This window comes from Oryza sativa, chromosome 4 (assembly GCF_034140825.1).
Source record: "Oryza sativa Japonica Group chromosome 4, ASM3414082v1".
NCBI classification, from domain to species: Eukaryota; Viridiplantae; Streptophyta; class Magnoliopsida; order Poales; family Poaceae; genus Oryza; species Oryza sativa.
Window position 1 is genome coordinate 7900786 of NC_089038.1, and position 13033 is coordinate 7913818.

The 13033-nt window shown below is 49.0% G+C and overlaps 2 protein-coding genes across 2 annotated transcripts; one reads left to right on the forward strand and one right to left on the reverse strand.

Moving 5' to 3' along the window:
* The first annotated feature begins 843 nt into the window (after positions 1-843).
* Positions 844-7209, forward strand: LOC136355978 (uncharacterized). The gene is made up of 2 exons (XM_066309301.1): positions 844-1729; positions 3141-7209. Exons 1-2 carry the CDS (start codon positions 1502-1504, stop codon positions 4179-4181), a joined length of 1269 nt encoding a protein of 422 aa, XP_066165398.1. The 5' UTR covers positions 844-1501; the 3' UTR covers positions 4182-7209.
* Positions 7210-11216: 4007 nt separating this feature from the next.
* On the reverse strand, positions 11217-12791 carry LOC136356150 (uncharacterized). Its single transcript, XM_066309730.1, has 2 exons — positions 11921-12791; positions 11217-11611 (listed from the first exon to the last, which is right to left on the reverse strand). The coding sequence occupies exons 1-2, from the start codon at positions 12789-12791 to the stop codon at positions 11217-11219; spliced, it is 1266 nt and encodes a 421-aa protein (XP_066165827.1).
* Between the last annotated feature and the right edge of the window lie 242 nt (positions 12792-13033).

The window sequence follows — 13033 nt, forward strand, 5'->3', positions numbered from 1 at the left end:
GTGGAGAAGCTCGGCCGCCACCTCTCCTTCGCCGCCAGCCGCCGTAGCCCGCCGCCACCACGCAACCCGAGCCGCCGCCGTCGCCTCTTCGTCGCCGGCCGTCGTCGGTCGTCGTTTGGCACGAGGGTGAGTACCGTTGGGTTCGCCTCGTCGTCCTCTACGTGTACATGTCCTCCAAATTCCGAGCCGGCCACCATTGATGATGTCATCATGACATCATCGTCTTTTCCTTTTTCCCCTTTTTCTTATAGATGAAATCTTCGGAAAATCATAACTAAATAACCGTAGATCCGTTTCAGGTGGTTCAAGTTGCTAAATTTTTCTAAAATCAAGATCTACATGTTAAAAATATTCACATGTACTGTTTATGCTTGTTTTTGTACTGTTTTGTTGATTTTTATTCTTTTGCTTTAGTTTCCGACGTTCTGAAGGAGAGCGTTTTCGTTGAGCAAGGTTCGGAAGTGTTTGCGGAAGCCCAAGGCAAGTCGCACAGATCCCAAACAACCCTTTGAGCATGTTGAACCCGTTTAAAGCTATTATTTTATTTCAACTATGCATTATTTTTTAATGTCATCGGGTGGTGAACCTTTCCCCGTTAATTAATGGCCGAAGATGATCTTATTTTCCTATGGGTTATAATTTGATTAGCATGAACCTTATATATTGGATTGGTTCAGCTAAATGCTATATGTAAGTTTGCTTAGCTATGCTTAGAAACATTAGCTAATTAAAGGGGATTAAATATAAATTATATTATATTATTCTTATTAATTATGGTTATATTTAATGGTAGCTCACGATGATTAATCGTGTGATGTTAATTAATTGATAATTAAAATCTGGTTAAGGTGGGTTGTGAGCATGTGGTTTTGATGGTTGTGCTCATGACAATTAAGGACCGGTTCGCGAGCTACTGTTGTGAAACATTTACCGTGCCAACCACAAGCCAGCATGGGCAACGGCTTTATCTTTTGTATAGCATGGTTCATTACAGGGTGCCAGACTGAGAAGCGGCGAGAAGTCCGTGGCGGTCGCTGGGGAGTCCATGCCTCTGGTTTTTGAGGGGGTGATTATGATCCAGGAATGGTGCACTGTGGTGAGTTGTGTTGTGCGAAGGGTATTGTCACGATTTCCCCCTTTGCAGTGCCGTGGTGGTACTTCGGGGCATGGCAACATGTGTGGAATCGTGTCTTGTGGGTACAGTGGTACACCTCTGGCCAGAGTAAAACTATTCGAATAGCCGTGCCCGCGGTTATGGGCGGGTTGAGCAATGTTTTTCGTGATTAGTCTCACACCTTTCACAATAATTATGGATGTTATAACTGGTAATAATTTGCTTAGCTCCTGGTTTGGAGTTAGATCTGTACAGCCGGGTATGGTTGTTCAGGATGGTTGGGCCTGTGCAGCATGGGTGTGCTGTTCAGTGTTGATTAAAATTGATGATTAATTACTCTACTGTTTTAATTATCTTAAATGGTTTGCTAAATGCTGCTTTTTGCAAATGAGCCTATATTATGCCATCCTTTGGAATCCTTGTGCACTTGCATATTTGCTGTGTGGCTTGTTGAGTATGTCATATGCTCATTCTTGCAATAATCATCAAACCTCAGTTGAAGATAAAGGATCCAGAAGGAGAAGACGTTTGGCTTATACCCCAGTTGAGCTGCCTGTGGGAGTGGAGCTGAAGCCATCGCTAGATCGTTATTCCGCTGCTGTTTTCTTTTCTTTTGTAAGTATGTAACGTTATTATTATGATGGGTTTGTATATTAAAATTGTCAGTTTGTGTACCTCGGCTGATTCCTGGACGAGGATTTTATGCACAAATAAGTTCGGAAATTACTAGTGAATTTCCGGGCGTGACAACCGGCGACGTACAGGAGCCGGCCGGAGGCGGGGAGGTACTGGACGCCGACAAGGAGGCCACTCCGGCGAGCTTCGGGCGAGGAGGAGGTGATGCCGGGGATGAGGGCAGCGTCGCGGAGCCAAGGGAGGTGGTGGCGACATCGGCCGGCGCACGGGAAACGCGACAGTGGCGGCCGGAGGCGGAACAGTGGCGGCAACGCCACAGTTGCCGGCGGGGGCGCACCTCCAGGGGTCTCCGCGCGAAACGGAGGGCAGGCCGGGGGAGAGAAGGCTGCTGCGACGCCGGGGAAGGTGGCGGCACGGTCGGACGGCGCGTGGGTGAGGCGGTAGGGGCGGCTGGAGGGTGGCCGGCACCGAGGAAAGATAAGGAGTAGGCGGGGAGAAGTGGTGTGGTCGCGGGGGAGCTCGGGAAGGGGCTAAAACGATAGAACGCAAAGAGGGGGTTCCATTTTATAGCGGAAGGGAACGAGCCGGCCACGGGAGGAGCGGGGAACGGCGGCGGAAAAGGCGCCCGGCGGCCATGGAAGGCAGCCATGAACGGCGCAGCCGTTCCGGTCAAAATAGTGCACGATTAAAGGGGAGATTAGGGGGAAAAGGGAGAGGAACGAAAGGGGATTAATTCCCCCCAATTAATTTTGGAATCCCATGCTTGAATCGCGCGGATTTGAGGGAGGAATGGCGCTAGGGTTTACGGGAGAAAGAGGAAGGAGGCCGGCGGCTGGAGGTCGGGGACACGCCTGACAGGCGGGACCCACGCGGGAGGCGCGCTCAACGCGCGTGCGGCGCACGTGCGCGGGAAGGGAGCGGCTCAGCTTGGGCCGGGCGGCCGGCCCAGGAGGAGATGAGGGAGAGGCGGCCCGGGGGAGAGAGGGAGGAGGAGGGAGTGGGCCAGGAGGGGGAGGCCCAAGAGGAGGGAGAGAAGGAGAGGGAGAGAAAGAGAGGGAGGAAGGGAGGACTTTGGCCGCGGGCCGAGGGAGAGAGAGGGAGGCTTTGGGCCAGACTTGGCCCAAAGGAAAAGGAGGATTATTTTTAGGTTTTCTTTTTAATAAACTTTGATAATTGTTTTTGTTGCTTAATAATTATTTTCGGTGCTCTGAAAATTCAAGTAAAATTTGAGGGCTCCTTTTAGACCAAGGAGAATTTAACAAAAATTCTCCGGGCCACGTTCGAATTTTTCTTGCACGTATTTTAGTGTTTGCCAATTTCATTTCGAATTTTAATTAATTCTATTATTCCTTTTAGCGAATGATTTTTAATTTTGGGATGAATTTATCAGGACGTGACAGAAGTTGAGGATGAGGATGGCGAAGTCTTTGGTCGTGATGACACAATGGACTATAGAACCATCATTGTGCAGCGGGTGCTCAGCACGCAGGTACAGCAGCATGACAGGTTGCAACGCCATAATTTGTTTCAGATTTTTTTCGTCATCAACAACCGTCGTGCACGTGTGATCATTGATGGAGGTAGCTGCAACAACTTGGTGAGTTCTGATTTGGTCAAGAAGCTTGGCTTGACTACACGTACACATCCACATCCTTACCATATTCAGTGGTTAAACGATTCCGGAAGAGCAAAGGCAATACAGGTTTGTAGGGTTTCGTTTTCCATTGGCTCATATGCAGATTTTGTTGATTGCGATGTGGTTCCTATGAAAGCTTGTTCATTTTTGCTGGGGCGTCCTTGGGAACATGATAATGATGCTACACACCATGGTAGGAGTAATAAATACACTTTTGTGCATAATGGGAAGAAAATTACTTTGCTACCTTTGACCCTTCCTGAAATTGTAGAAGCTGATAAAGAACGAGCTGCTAGTTTGAAACTTGATGAATCTGAAAATCAGCAAGTGGCTAAATCTGTTTTTCCACCTAAAAAGGATAAGCTTTCACCTAGTTCTAAGGTTGAGGGAATTAAGTTGAAGGGTGGTGTTATGCTTGCAACGAAATGTGACATTGCTGATATTTCAAATGATGATATGCGCTATTTCTTGATATGCAAACAAGCCTTGGTTTCTTTAGATGATATTGCTAGTTCGATACCTCCTGTTGTTACTAACCTTTTGCAGGAGTATGAGGATGTCTTTCCAGCTGAGATACCCCCAGGATTGCCACCCATGAGAGGGATAGAGCATCAAATTGATTTGATTCCAGGAGCATCATTGCCAAACCGTGCTGCTTATCGAACCAACCCAGATGAGACTAAGGAAATTCAGCGGCAAGTTCAAGACCTTTTGGACCGCGGGTATGTACGTCAAAGCCTTAGTCCCTGTGCAGTTCCTGTAATTTTGGTTCCTAAGAAAGATGGTTCTTGGTGAATGTGTGTTGATTGTAGAGCCATTAATAATATTACTGTCCGATATCGTCATCCTATTCCCAGGTTAGACGACATGCTTGATGAGTTGTGTGGCTCTATTATTTTCACAAAGATTGACTTGCGTAGTGGCTATCACCAAATTAGAATGAAACTTGGAGATGAATGGAAAACAGCTTTTAAAACTAAATTTGGTTTGTATGAGTGGTTAGTAATGCCTTTTGGTTTGACTAATGCACCTAGTACTTTAATGCGCTTAATGAATGAGGTTTTAAGGCCTTTTATTGGACGATTTGTGGTAGTGTACTTTGATGACATATTGATTTACAACAAGTCTTTGGATGAACACATGGATCATTTACGTGCTGTTTTTAATGCTCTACACGATGCACGTTTGTTTGCTAACTTTGAAATGTGCATCTTTTGCACGGAACGAGTCTCTTTTCTTGGATATGTTGTTACTCCATAGGGAATTGAGGTGGATGAGTCAAAAATTGAAGCCACAAGGAGTTGGCCGGTTCCCCAAACCATCACACAGGTGAGGAGCTTTCTTGGTCTTGCAGGATTCTACCACCGTTTCGTCAAAGATTTCAGTACTTTTGCTGCACCATTGAACGAGTTGATGAAGAAAGGGGTGGTCTTCCATTGGGGAAAGACACAGGAGAAGTCCTTTGACACTTTGAAGGACAAGCTTACACATACACCTTTGCTACAACTTCCAAACTTTGGTAAGACTTTTGAGTTAGAATGTGATGCTAGTGGAGTTGGCATTGGAGGTGTGTTGATGCAAGATGGTAAGCCTGTTGCATACTTTAGCGAGAAGTTGCATGGTCCTGTTTTGAATTATTCCACGTATGATAAGGAATTGTATGCTCTTGTACGTTCCTTAGAGACGTGGCGTCATTATTTGTGGCCTAAAGAATTTGTTATTCACTCTGATCACGAATCGCTTAAATATCTTCGCTCTCCACAAAAATGACCGGAGCACCCCAAGGTGAAGTACTTGGTCGAATGTACCCTTTCTGCAGTTGCTTGTCAACCTGCTTCTTGACCTCTGTCGCGTCCCAAAACGACCCTAAAATATATCCTTTAAATTATGCCTAGAATAATTAAAATACTTGTGAAAGCCTTCAAAAATTAAAATGTGCAAAGTTAAAAGTCAATTAAGGCTTGGAGGATTTTTGTATATTTCCTAAAAGCCTAAAATGTGTAAATAAATTTTAGTAGAATTTTCAGAGCACAAATAATAATTATTAAGAAATAAACAAAGTTAAAATGATTTTATAAAAAGAAAAACCTTCAAAAAACCCTCCCTCACTCTCTTGGGCCGGCTCGGCCCACTTCCCTCCCCCTCTCTCCTTGTCACACCCTGAAAATTCAAAATATATAAATTGTTGTTTAATTGGAATTTTTAGAAATAATTTTAAAAGTCTTGAAAAGAAAATCTAATTTTAATTAATAAATTCCAATATAAAATGGGGCCAGATAAAATTTCATTAAATACTTTGCTTAATTCTATAATTCCTAGATTTTTCTGGGATTTATTTGAGCTAAGAAAGTATTTGTAATAAATGGAATTGCATTTAAGAAATAATTTTAATTGAAAAAGGTTTTAAAAAGTCTCTTTTGGCTTTGGGCCGAAAGTCGGCCCAAAACCGTTCTCTCTCTCCTCGGCCCAGTCCGGCCCAGTCCGCAGCCGCCCGCGCGAGCGCGCTGTCGCTGACAGGTGGGGCCCACCCGTCAGTCGTCGTCTACCTTCGGCCGCCGCCGCCCGAAACCCTAGTTTCGCGCCGCCGCCGCTGTTTCCTTCCAATCCGGCCGCTCCTTTCCTTCTCCGGCCGAATCAATAGAGGGGAAATGATCTCCGGGATCTCCTCTACCTTTTCTCCTTTGGAATCTTTGGTTAAATCGCTTTGGAAAGCTTTGGAATCGAGTTCGATTCGGATCGGTTTTCCCTCTCTCCAAGCCGAAGGTTTCCTTCGCCGTTGCCGTCGCCGTGGGCCTTCGCCGCCGCCTCCGAGCCCTTTAAAAGGACCCCCGGTGTCTCCTCTACCCGTCGCCACCTTCGCCTTCGCCTCTCGTCGTCGGAAAAGCCCTAGCGCCGTGTGCCCTAGCTTCGCCGTCGCCGCCGCCGCTTCAGCCGTGCTCCGCCGTCGCTCCAGCTGTCGCCGTCACTCGGGAAGACCGCCGTCGTCGTCGCCAAGTCGTCGCCGTCCTCGTCCGCCCCTTCGCAGCCGTCGGAACCCGCCGGAGCTTCGTCGCCGTCGACAACCCGAAGGTAGCCGCCGCTTCCTTCTCGTCGCCGTCGCCGTCCGTTGCTTCTCCACCGTTGTTTTGGTCACCGGTGTGTTCGCCGCGTTGTCCTCTACGTGCTGGTGCCCTCCGTTGGTGCCGTGGTGCCGCCGTTCGCCGACGAGTGTCCGCCGCCCGAGCCGTCTTCTTCGCCGAGCCGCCGCCGTCGTCGGTGATGTCATCGTTGACGTCATCGGGATCCTCTCCCGTGAGCCGGTCGTGGACCAATCGATCTCGGCCGTCCGATTTGGATCGGATCAATCTCGGCCGTCCGTTCGTGTGAACCGCCGCCCATGCGCCGGTCCACCAAACCCTAGCCCGCTGACGCAATAATCCTTCTTTTCCTTTTCAAAAATAATTCATTATTGCGTCATAATTCAATTTAAACCGATTTAAGTGTTTTAATCCGATTTAATCTTTAAAAATTCATAACTAATTCATCTTAGCTCCGATTTAGTTGGTTCAAGTCTCTAAATTTTTCTAAAATTGAGATCTACACATTAAAAATATCCACATGTACTGTTCATGCTTGTTTATGTGCTGTTTTGGTGATTTTGCTTCTTTTTGCTTAGATTCCGTCGTTTCCGGAGAGTCCGTTTTCACGGAAGAAGAGTTTGAAGAGTTCCAAGGCCAGCAAGGCAAGTCACACAGATCCCAAACAACCCTTTGAGCATGTTGATCCTATTTAAAGCTATTGTTTCTATTCAACTATTGCATCTATTTTCGAATGTCATTGGGTGGAATTAACCTATTGATTGTTATAGCCCTTTTGTTCTTGATTACCTTATTCCTTGATACCTTGGGTTATTATAATTTGACTAGTTGAGCTTTATTTATATTGGTTCAACTAGATATTAGATATAATTGCTTAGCCCTGCTTAGAAACATTAGTACACTTATGGGATAACTAATGACTCACTATTATTTCATGATAGCTTATTGATAGTTCACGATGGTCAATCGTGATTAGTTAATTAATTAATGTGCCAACTAAAACCTGGTAATGGTGGGTTGTGAGCACATGGTTTTGATGGTCGTGCTCATGGCAATTAAGGACCGGTTCACGAGTTTCGGTTGTGAAACATTTATCGTGCCAACCACAAGCCAGCATGGGCAATGGCTTTATCTTTTGTATAGCATGGTTCATTGCGGGGCACCAGACTGAGAAGTGGCGGAGATAAGCCCACGGGGGTCGCTGGGGAGTCCATGCCTTGTTTATAAGGGGGTGATTATGATCCAGGAAGGTGCGCTGCAGTGAATTGTGTTATGCGAGGGGTATTGTCACAACTCCTTTCCGAGATACCGTGGTGGTATTGAGGCACATGGTGACATGATGTGGGGTTGTGTCTTGTGGGTACAGTGGTACACCTCTGGCCAGAGTAAAACTATTCGAATAGCCGTGCCCGCGGTTATGGGCGGGTCTAACAATGTCTTTCGTGATTAGTCTCACACCTCTCATCATTGTAAAAGATGCTATAACTGGTAATAATTTGATTAGCTCCTGGTTTGGAATGGTACATTCCTGGTTTGGAGATAGAACTGTGCAGCCGGGGTGGTTGTTCAGAATGGTTGGGCCTATACAACAGGGTATGTTGTATAGCGTTGGCTTAATATTGTTTAATTACTTAACTGTTTTGTTAAAATTCTCAAATGTTTGCTAAATGCTGCTTTTGCAAATGGAACCCTATTATGCCATCCTTTGTTATCCTGTGCACTTGCATATTTGCTGCGTGGCTTGCTGAGTATGTCATATACTCACCTTGCAATCATTCATCAGAGGAAGAGTTCTACAATGAGGCTGATGGTGTGGAGGATTAGGTGTAGCCTTGGTCAAGCTGCCTGTGGAGTGGAGCCGTCTGCGCCGTTTATTTATTTTCCGCTGCTAGAACTTTATTGATTGAGAGGAACTATCTACCTCTGTAATGACATTTTATTCGCTTATTAATTAGAGTAATATTTGTACTCTATTATCAATTTGTTATTGTGTGCCTCGGCTGATTCCTGGACGAGGGTTCACACACATGTAAGCGTTTGGAATTTTGGATAGAAATTCCGGGCGTGACACTCCTCTTCCCCTGCAGCCCACTCGGCCCCTCCCCGCGCGCGCGCCGCTGACGGGCGGGCCCGCCCGCCACCCTCGCTGACGGGTGGGGCCCACCCGTCATCCCCTTCCTCCCGCCGCTCCCGCCGCCCTGCCCGCGCTTAGCGCCGCCACCGCCGCCGAATCCGCCGCACCCCGTCGCCCCCGCGTGCAATCAATAGGGGGGAATTACTCCCCGTGATCCCCTCTCCCTTTCCCCCCATTTTCCCTTCTCTCTCTCTCATTCAAACGGGCGGATTTGCCCCCGCAAATCTCGCCGGCGCCATTGATGGTGGCCGGACCTCCCGCGCCGGTTTCCTTCCTCCCCGGCCGCCCTCTCCCCCTTCTAACCCTATTTAAACCTTCCCCGCACCTCCCTCGCCCGTTTCCGCCACTTGCCGCACCTTCTCCACGCCGGAATCGAGCTCGCGCCGTCGCTCTCTCTATCCGCCGTCGCCGCCGAGCTCCGGTCCACCGCCGCCGTCGCCCCGGACCGCCTCCCACCTCGGCGCCGCATCCTCGCCGACCTCGTCCACCTCTCCGTTTCGGTCGCCGACCGCCGGAACGCCGCCGACCCCGTCGACCCGAGCCGCGCCACCGCCTCCCTCTGCTCCGGCCGCCTCCTCCGTCGCCGCCGTCGCCTCGGGGTGAGCCGTGGACCGTCGCCTTTTTCCCCCTTCCCTTCCCCTCTCTCGGCCGCCGCTCCACCGTGCCTATGGCTGTCGCCGGCGACCATAGGGGCGCGGGCGCCGCCTCCCGCCGAGCGGCTGACGCGTGGGGCCCGGCCGTCAGCCGCCAAGGCCCTCGGGTGCGGCTGACGCGTGGGGCCCACGGCGCCGGCCGGTGTGAGCCCAGGTGCACCCGGTCCACCGTGGACTGTGAGGCTGCCGCGTGGGCCCCACTCCCGTGGACCCGGTCCGCGCGTCCCTCTCCCCCGGCTGACGCAATAAACCCTTTAAATTAAAATTTAAATGAAGAAATTCGTAAATATTCATTTAAAGAGCATATAAACTTCAAATGGCCATAACTTGGCCATTTGAACTCGGAATTGGACCGTTCAAGTCTCTAATTTTTCCTTAAGAAGTCAAGAACCCATTTTTGTGCTTTGTTCCTGCTTGTTATGTGGAGTTTATTAGAGTAAAAGCCCTTTTCTTTTCCATTGGTCGTGTAGACGCTGCAGCTTCGGAAGATCCGCTCTTCGTGGAGGTTGAAGCCGACGTTTGGGAAAGCGAGCAAGGCAAGTCACATCATCTTTGAACATATTGGATCCCACTTTGCGAAGTTATTTTGATTTAAATTAATGCATTATCGCTTCATTTAAATTCCCGCGTTATCACTGTTTTAATTAGCCATGCCTATTTACCTTTGTTATGACCTTACTGTCGTCATTGTTATTATTACCTTGTTCACCCTAGAATAAACAAAACCCCAACTACTGGGCACTCTACTCATGGTTCCACTAGTCTGAATTTAGGTAGATGCTTCGCTTATTATTTAGGCAACATTAGGTGATTTTATAATTCTAGACTTTGGGGTATTCATATCACTTGAACATTATGGAATGGTTGGATTATTGTGGAACTGGATGCACACCTTCCCCTCTATTCAAAACTCTCAAAATGGTTTTAGGCTAGGCTTGGGGTGCATGGTTTTGATAGTAGCACCTCGGCCACATAAGGACCGGTCTTCGGGCCTCTGTTGCAAAGCACTATCGTACTTCCACATGGCTAGTGGGTAAGGCTTAGTTTGTGGCTCAGTCTGGTTATAAACAAAAGTACACGGATGGAGATGGACGAAGTCGGGGGTCGATGGACATCTCTAGGACAAATGAAGGCTACACGTGCTGCGGCCCGGTAGAAGAGATGTCATGGCACAGGGCTGGTGTCCTGCTGCTAGGGGCTCAGTCCTGCCTACCTGTCCCGGAGGTTCCGGCTATAGGTGGGGTTGGGTCGGTACTCTTGTCTATGGCTAGGATGGGTTGGAAACTATGTCATGTCTTCCGTCCATATGCCGTGGTGGTATGTGGCACGTGGCTGCACATGAGGAAGACGTGTCTTGTGGGTAAAGATGTACACCTCTGATCAGAGTAAAACCTATTCGAATAGCCGCGCCCTCGGTTATGGGCAAGCCAAGCAATGTACCCAAGTTAGCGTTTTAATTCTTAAAACCTGCTTAACAACTAAAAGGTGGAATGGTCGGCCTGGGTTGGCTTGGGACGAGCTGGGACCCAGGGTCGGGTTGCCAGATCGGTCTGAATCATCGTAGGCCTTGGGTTAAGGCAGGTTCGTGTGGGTTCACGGCCTTGTTTAATAATATCAAATAGTTCTAGGATCACGTTTTAAATTTAGCTTTGAGCAACTAAGTGTCTCTTAAATGCTGTTTACTGCAAACCCTAACCCCCTATATTATAACTCCATTGTACTCCTTTGCATTTATGCTGCACTTGTGGGTGTGTCTTGTTGAGTACGGTGGTTGTACTCAGTCTTGCTCAATTTTTCCCAAACCCAGAAGAGGAGCCCCTGGATGATGAAGGCTTTGGTGTCTAGCTCGTGCCTGCCGTCAAGCGCCTGTGGTCGTCGCCCTAGTCTTCCGCTGTTTATTCGTTGTCTTCGTGTGTGCTGGGCCCTCGCTGCCCATGTAATAATTAACTATTTACGCTTCCGCTTGTTAAACTCTGAATTGTATCAACTTTTGGTGTACCTTGCCTCCTGGGACAAGGAATAATACACGCACGTAAGGAACGCCCGTTGGGTTATTTCCGGTCGTGACAACCTCTGCTAGCTCGTTGGCTGCCATCCTGTACGGTCTCTTGTAAATTGGAGCAGTCCCCGGTGCCAAATCAATCTGGAATTCAATCTCTCTCTTGGGTGGCATGGTAGTGAGGTCTTCGGGGAACACTTCTGGATACTCGCAGACTACGGGGATATCCTCCAATTTCTGTGAACTTTTCTCCTCGGTGGTCACAGGGTTTTCCACCTTAATCTGATGTAAGGAGATTCTCTGCTTCGGTGAGACTGGTGACTTGTACACCACGGTTTCTACCTTCTCATTGGTCAAGGTGACTGTGCGATTCGCACAATCAATGACTCCCTTGAACTTGGTCAGCCAATCCATCCCAAGAATAACATCTTGGTCTTTGGATTCGTGAAGGATGAGGTTGGCTAGAAATGGTGATCTTTGAATTTCTATTAGCATTGAAGGGCTATAACTGACCGAGGTTGAACTATTTCCCGGGGTATGAACCCTCATTGGTGTACTAAGCTCTTCTTTTCTTAACCCATGCATCCCCACAAATTTCTTTGAAATAAAAGAATGCGTTGCACCAGAATCAAAAAGTACTGTAGAAGGGACTGAGTTGACAGGAAACGTACCTAGTACGACCTCTGGTGCTGCTTGCGCCTCCTCTGCGGATGCGTGGTTGACACGAGCTTGGGCAAACCTTGCCCCGGCACGGCTTGGCTTCGGGCACTTGTCAGCAAAGTGGCCATGCTCACCACAATTGAAACAGGACCCTGGCTTTGCTCCAGTCTCCTTCTTGGCTTGGGCTGATGGAGCTGACTGTGCTGGTGCCATCGGTGGGCGCGGAGCTGTACTGCGGTTGGGCTGGCCTCCCTGGTGGTTCTGGCTGCCACTGGCACCCTGGTGGAAGCTGCTCGTGTTGAAAGGGCGGTGCTGGCGGACGATCATGGTGGTAGGTCCACCCTGCTGTCCAGGAGCGAAGCGCGGTCGCTGGTGACTTCCTTGGTTGGACCGGAACTGCGCTGCCTTTCTCTTCCTGTCCATTTTGTTGTGCTGATCTTCCTGACGGATGGCCTTGTCAACCAGCTTCTCAAAGTCGGCGTAGTCTCCAGAGATTAACTGGTTGGTCAGCTCGTCATCCAGGCCTGCTAGGAACTTCTCCTGTTTCTCGGCGTCGATGCGGACATCCTCTGGTGCATATCGCGCTAGACGATTAAACTCATGGAGGTACTCAGTCACCGTCCGGTTGCCCTGGTGGAGTGCCCAGAATTCTCTCTTCTTTTGTGGCACGACCCCGTCGGGCACCTGCGCCTTCCTAAAGCTGCGACAGAACTCCGCCCAAGTGACCTCCGTACCTGGCGGACGGGTAGCCATGTGATTGTCCCACCAAGTTGACGCGGGACCCTGGAGCTGGTGTGTGGCGAAGGCAACCTTCTCCTGATCATTGCACTGTAGGAGATTTAGCTTCTTCTCTATAGCGTGGAGCCAGTCATTTGCCTCCATAGGGTTGGTGGTGCTGGAGAAGGTGGGTGGCCTGACGCGTAAGAACTCCGGCAGCTTGGACTGAGGGGGAGGGGGACCAAACTGCTGCTGCTGCTACGCAGCTTGCTGCTGCATCCTCTGGTGCATCTGCTGGTGCTACTGCCGCTGCATCTGCTGCATCATGGCTGCCGTCATCTGAGTCTGATGAGCCATTACTTGGGCAAGGGTCGGATTCTCGGGGAGCGGTGGCGGACCGTTGCCAG

Bases quoted from the DNA above. Each gene is read 5' to 3' on its own strand.
- LOC136356150 (XM_066309730.1), bottom strand. From the start codon at position 12,791: ATGGAGGCAAATGACTGGCTCCACGCTATAGAGAAGAAGCTAAATCTC. The intron at 11,612-11,920 runs GTACGTTTCCTG...CGAATCGCACAG, and splicing joins AGCACCAGAGGTCGTACTAG to TCACCTTGACCAATGAGAAG.
- LOC136355978 (XM_066309301.1), top strand. From the start codon at position 1,502: ATGAGCCTATATTATGCCATCCTTTGGAATCCTTGTGCACTTGCATAT. The intron at 1,730-3,140 runs GTAAGTATGTAA...TGAATTTATCAG, and splicing joins CTGCTGTTTTCTTTTCTTTT to GACGTGACAGAAGTTGAGGA.